At 40.8% G+C, this 5462-nt stretch overlaps 1 protein-coding gene across 4 annotated transcripts; it reads right to left on the reverse strand.

Annotated features, from left to right (window-relative positions):
* Positions 1-514: 514 nt before the first annotated feature.
* Positions 515-4824, reverse strand: LOC107596141 (serine/arginine-rich splicing factor 7-like). 4 transcript variants are annotated; one of them, XM_016286801.1, is made up of 8 exons: positions 4545-4824; positions 2408-2632; positions 1889-2068; positions 1737-1805; positions 1593-1631; positions 1286-1411; positions 1096-1188; positions 515-1009 (listed from the first exon to the last, which is right to left on the reverse strand). In XM_016286801.1, exons 2-8 carry the CDS (start codon positions 2623-2625, stop codon positions 958-960), a joined length of 777 nt encoding a protein of 258 aa, XP_016142287.1. In that variant the 5' UTR covers positions 2626-2632; positions 4545-4824; the 3' UTR covers positions 515-957. The 4 variants fall into 4 exon arrangements, with proteins under 4 accessions (XP_016142287.1, XP_016142291.1, XP_016142289.1 ...); XM_016286805.1 differs by having other exon boundaries at positions 1292-1411; positions 4545-4821; XM_016286803.1 differs by lacking the exon at positions 4545-4824 and adding an exon at positions 4411-4499.
* Positions 4825-5462: the final 638 nt, after the last annotated feature.

Raw genomic sequence — 5462 nt, forward strand, 5'->3', positions numbered from 1 at the left:
TACAAAATACTTGGTCTATATTTGGTTTCCATCCACCTATAAAATTTAAACTGCTCCAGTCTGCCTAAAATCTCTATAGAATGTTTCCCCATAATAGCAATACAATTCTACATAAATGGTCTTTGGTGGACAATTTGATACGAGGTAAAATTAGTGGTGGGTAATATGACCAAAATTTCATCTGTCAATATTATATAACTATAATTATTTTGCTGAAAATATGGTTTAAACAAAAAGTTGATAATTTTACAACTCTGCATGCCAATTGGCACCACAGCACAAACTTGACACTAGGCTAAGTAAAAATACCAAACAACTTCTGAAGACATGTAAACAATCAGTAATAAAAATAAATATGCCAATTACAAATCAATACAAACGGCTAGTATAGAATACTGAAAGTATATTAAAGTTCAACTGGTTGAAAATTTCACTATTTTTCCATTTAAACTAGAAATAACCCTAAAAAAGAATTAAGAAAACTCAGGTCAGTAAACATTTTGCACTGAAACAGTTGGGTTTGTAAAGCTTTATTAAAAAGATCATTGCCATTTTCAATGCAAAAAGAAAAGAAAAAAAACCTCTACAAACAAACAAATCACAGCATACTCTTCAGCTCATATAATACACTGACTAAACCACAACAGCTCATTCACCACCTTACCCACAAATCACTGACCACAGGACACTGGCTCAAGACTGAAATTAAAACAATGGAGCTCTTAAAAAAAAAAAAAAAGATTTCCATGTCTGAGGGAGGGAGGAGAAAAAAGGGGGATACATAAAAGGTAAGGGAAATGGTGATGTTTTTACAAGGAGCTTTCATTAAAATGTGGGGAGGGAGAAGAAATAGCTTTGTAGCTACAGTAGAACCAGTATTGAAATCATGGGGAGATAAAAATTTATTTTAGCCCTGAGGCAAAGGTGGGGAATGGGGGTGAAGCATCAGTATTCAGATCAGTCAGCATCCGGTGTTGGACTTCTCCTTGGGCTGGCAGACCTGGAATGACTAAGACAAAACAAAGTGTCAGAATCTGCTGGTTTTCTACAAGAACGACACAACTGAAATGTGCTATTGTGTGAATTTGCATTTACCCGTCTTTCTTGTGACTGACCGAACGAGACCGAGAGCGAGATCTGGACACACTACGTTGCCTCGGTCTAGAACCAGATCGTGAACGGGAGCGACTACAAATATAAAAACAAACAATTCGGAAGGCAAGTACAACACCAGTACATCTCATTTCATGCATGTAACTCTGAAATAAATTAGCATGAGTAAACCGAGTACCTATCTCTACGGACAGGTGTTCTGGATCTGGACCTTCGGACAGGGCTTTTTGACCTGCGTACAGGTGAACGCGAGCGCCGCACAGGGGTTCTGGATCTAGAGCGGGCCGGAGAACCTGACCTTGAACACAAAGGTGAAGTTTAAGGAAAAAAAAAAACAGCCCAGAGATCAAAGACAAAATTTGAGGGGTCCTACAGAAAGAATGCTTCTGCAAAAGGGCCGTGGCAAATCAAAGCAGTAAGCAGACATAATGCAATTAGAGTTGGTAGAAACAGGACTTTGGACTGATAACACAGCATACCTGCTTCTGCGTTTTGAGTATGAAGGTGAACGGTCTCTTCTGAGAAAGAGTGGAGATACAAATTTTTTTTTTTAGTAATGAAATCAGATTGACGTATCTAGACTGTAAATCTTCCCAAACAGCTGGAGCAGTGAGAGGACTTGCCTTTCATTGCTACGGCTACGAGAGCGGTAGCGCCGGCCACGAGATCTGGACCGAGAGCGGGAGCCTGACCTAAAAAGAAACAAAAACAAAATGAAAGATTATCAATAATACAACAGGGTCAGGTAGCAACACAAAAAGGTTGATTAAAGTACCTGCTGCGTCGACTACGCCTCTTGCTGAAACGATAACAGTCGTAGGCATAATGACCAGATTCCCCACACTGGTAACAGCGGTCGTTGGGGTCAAACTGTCTGCGGCTGGGACGGCCATAACGGGACTTTCTGGACATACCATTAGACATCTCAACTCTCACGCGGGCTCCACAAAGCACCCTAGGATTTTATAGATCAGAAGGTTATTCGTTTCTCTATGCCAAACAAAGGTGCACTCATATGTGTCCCCCCTTGTTTTTAATCAAAGCCACACACTTCACAGAGATTCAGGCTAACTTCAGATATATTAAGAAAAACAACTGAACTCAAACACACTACAATTATTCTGCATCCAGAATAATACCACATAAGTTGGGGCCTTTGTGAGCGGAAAAAGAACAGTGATAAACCGCCGACACTCACCCCTGCGGGTCTGAGTTCCCTGAAGAGGTCAGGGGGTTAAATGTGCTGCAGTAGCATCATGGCAAATGTAGGCAGGTAGAACTCAAGTTGACTCACTTTCCATCCATCCCCTTTACGGCATCCTCTGCATCTCTGGCATCCTCATACTCTACGAAGGCGAAACCTGGAGGGTTCCGGGCGACCCACACACTCCGCAACGGTCCATAGTAACTGAAGGCTCGCTCCAGCTCACCTTTGGCTGCACCATTGCCAAGGTCACCGACATAGACCTTACAGTCAGTGGCACGAGAGGAACTTCGAGATGAGTAAGACATCTTGCACCTGTAGTATGGACAAAGGTAAAGAAATTAATTAAAAGTAAAAAATAAATGAATTTTAAAAATTTAAAAAAAAGGGCAGCGCTTAAAGGGTTAGTTCACCCAGAAATGAAAATTCTGTCATTACTCACTCACCCTCATGTCATTTCAAACCTGTAAGACCTTTGTTCATCTTCGGAACACAAATTAAGATATTTTTGATGGAATCTGAGAGCTGTCTGACCTTCCCATAGACAGCAATGCAACTGAAATGTTCCCAAGTCCAGAAACGTAGCAAGGAGATCTGTAAAATAATCCATGTGACATCAGTTGTTTTTCAACAATTAGTCTCCTCTTTGTTTTTGTCTTTTCAACAATTCGTCACAACCCTGTAGCGCCATTTTGGAGAGTATCAGCTGGACGTAAACAATGTATGCCGTTCTGTGTCAGCTGCGTCAATTAAAATTTTTTTTAAAAATTTTGCGCACAAACTATTCTCGTAGCTTTGTAAAATTATGGTTGAACCCCTGATATCCCATGAATTATTTTACAGATCTCCTTGCTATGTTTCTGGAAGTGGGAACATTTCAGTTGCATTGCTGTCTATGGGAGGGTCAGGCAGCTCTCAGATTCCATCAAAAATATCTTAATTTGTGTTCCGAAGATGAACGAAGGTCTTACAGGTTTGAAATGACATGAGGGTGAGTAATTAATGACAGAATTTTCATTTTTGGGTGAACTAACCCTTCAATTTTAAATCTGCTAATGTATGATGCACAATAACTGATTCCACAAATTTGATACTCAAATGATTGCACATTTTCTTTGCAAAAAAACACAAAAACAAAAGGCTTACAAATCAGATTTTAACCAGGGAGTTAAGGACCACTGGGGGTCTCTGGAGGTCAGGGGAGATGCTACAAAAATTTCATTTCTAATTACAAAATATCATACAACCTGTTAAAGGGACAATCCACCAAAAATGAAAACTGTCATTTTATTAAATTCACTCACCCTCATGCAATTTTAAATCTGTATGCCTTTCTTCAGCAGAACACAAAAGATGATCTTCTGAAAAATCTCTTTTTTTCTTTGTCTATACAATAAAAGCCAGTCAATGGTCACCAAAACTGAATAGCAAGATTCTTCAAAATAGATTAGATTATAGTTACGCAAAATAACATGAGGCTGAGTAAATGACAGCTTTTATTTTTGGCATTCTATAATGCAATTAAATTGCAGTGTATATAAGATTACTATCCCTGGTTCTGTTAAGGTTAATCATCCCTGTCAAAGTAGAGTTTCTCATTGTATAAATATAATAAGGTCGTGTTGATCAACCAGCGCGAATGAAAGTAACGTTACGTTGGTCGAGTATGTCGTACAAACACGCGTGCTAAAAACATCAGCTGGTCCCTTATCACGGCACTTGGATGTTTCCAAATCGGCCAAAACTGAAGATATGAGATCCGTTACAACGTTACTATAAAGAGTTAACACATGCCTTTCCTCAAGCATAGTTTTAGTTTCGCTTTCCTCTGTAACACCAGTCGCCTCAACTGTCGAGCCACGGCCATGATGGACTGTTCATGCATGTTGATCAACACAATCCAAGTTAACAAGACTCAGACAACCAAATCCACACCAGACACTACAACAAGGACTTACAAGCATGAAATGCTTGAGAATGTAGCAAGCGGTTTGACTGTTAGCCAATAAACAAGATTAACGCCATTAATAAGAGCGCAAGAAACGCAGGCCGCTCTTTGTTTGGCACGTTTATGAATCAAACGACACACCTACCGAAACACAGCGACCCGTCAACTGGCACGACCAGTAAAACCCGAGCTCTCGTACAAGGTTTATAAACACATGCGACGAGAAACGACTTTGGATAATACACAATAAACAACACCGTCTGCTGCACGCGGACTTACTGTATAACTCAACGTCCTCGGTTCCGCGTGAGGGCGCGTGGACGTCTTCTTCTTCCGGTTGATTAAAGGTGCTTCAAACAAACCTTGGCTGACAGGAGAACCCGCTAATAAATACAAGCGGATACAAATCTGATAATCGCTACTACCGCTAACTGATTAAAAACGTTCGCATGCAAAGCAGAATAGCGCTCTCACTTGCTCTCTTATATCATGCTCCTCGCGCTCTTGGCCCGGAAGCATCCCCCGTAAGCTACCGGTTGAGCGAGCGAGCGCGGCCTAGTCGACTTCTCTCTTTCAAGAAGGGGCGGTGTCTTTAATGCCTGAACATGATTGGCTCTCACTGATGTAACTCAAACTAAAGGCGCGTTTTCTACTGGTTTTTTTGTGGCAGGTTCATTCATTCCAGGGCTGTGTCCGAAATCGCCCCCTATACCCTCATTCACTATTCCCTACATTAGGTCACTAATTCAGTTCACTAGAAGGAGTGAATGAAAACGAGTAGTGAATTCGGACACTGAGTGCACCGGAAGGAATGTCGCTTTTGCATAGTTTGTGCTTGCTGTTTATTAATCATTTATTTATTTACATTTATTTTATGGATTTATCTTGAAGTCTGTCACGGAAATTATTTATAAACACTAATCAAACAATTTAATAATCAATTTACAAATAATTTATACCGGTGTTGTACATTATGCTGTACGCCACGGATGAGCGGGGATTGATTATTCAGCTGCGGCCGCTTTTCTATCGCGAATGTGCCGAATCTACTGATGTAATTACAAACGCTAATGATAGAGAAGGGGAGGGGGAGGCCGGTGTGCACTGAGCTCTCGTGCCTCCGTTGGTAAAAAAAATGAGCCAATCACCGTCGAGTGTTCACTTTCAGCGCTGAGGAGTGTTGAGAAAAGAAACCTC

Source organism: Sinocyclocheilus grahami, unplaced genomic scaffold (genome assembly GCF_001515645.1).
Source record: "Sinocyclocheilus grahami isolate Dianchi unplaced genomic scaffold, SAMN03320097.WGS_v1.1 scaffold215.1, whole genome shotgun sequence".
Lineage (NCBI taxonomy): Eukaryota > Metazoa > Chordata > Actinopteri > Cypriniformes > Cyprinidae > Sinocyclocheilus > Sinocyclocheilus grahami.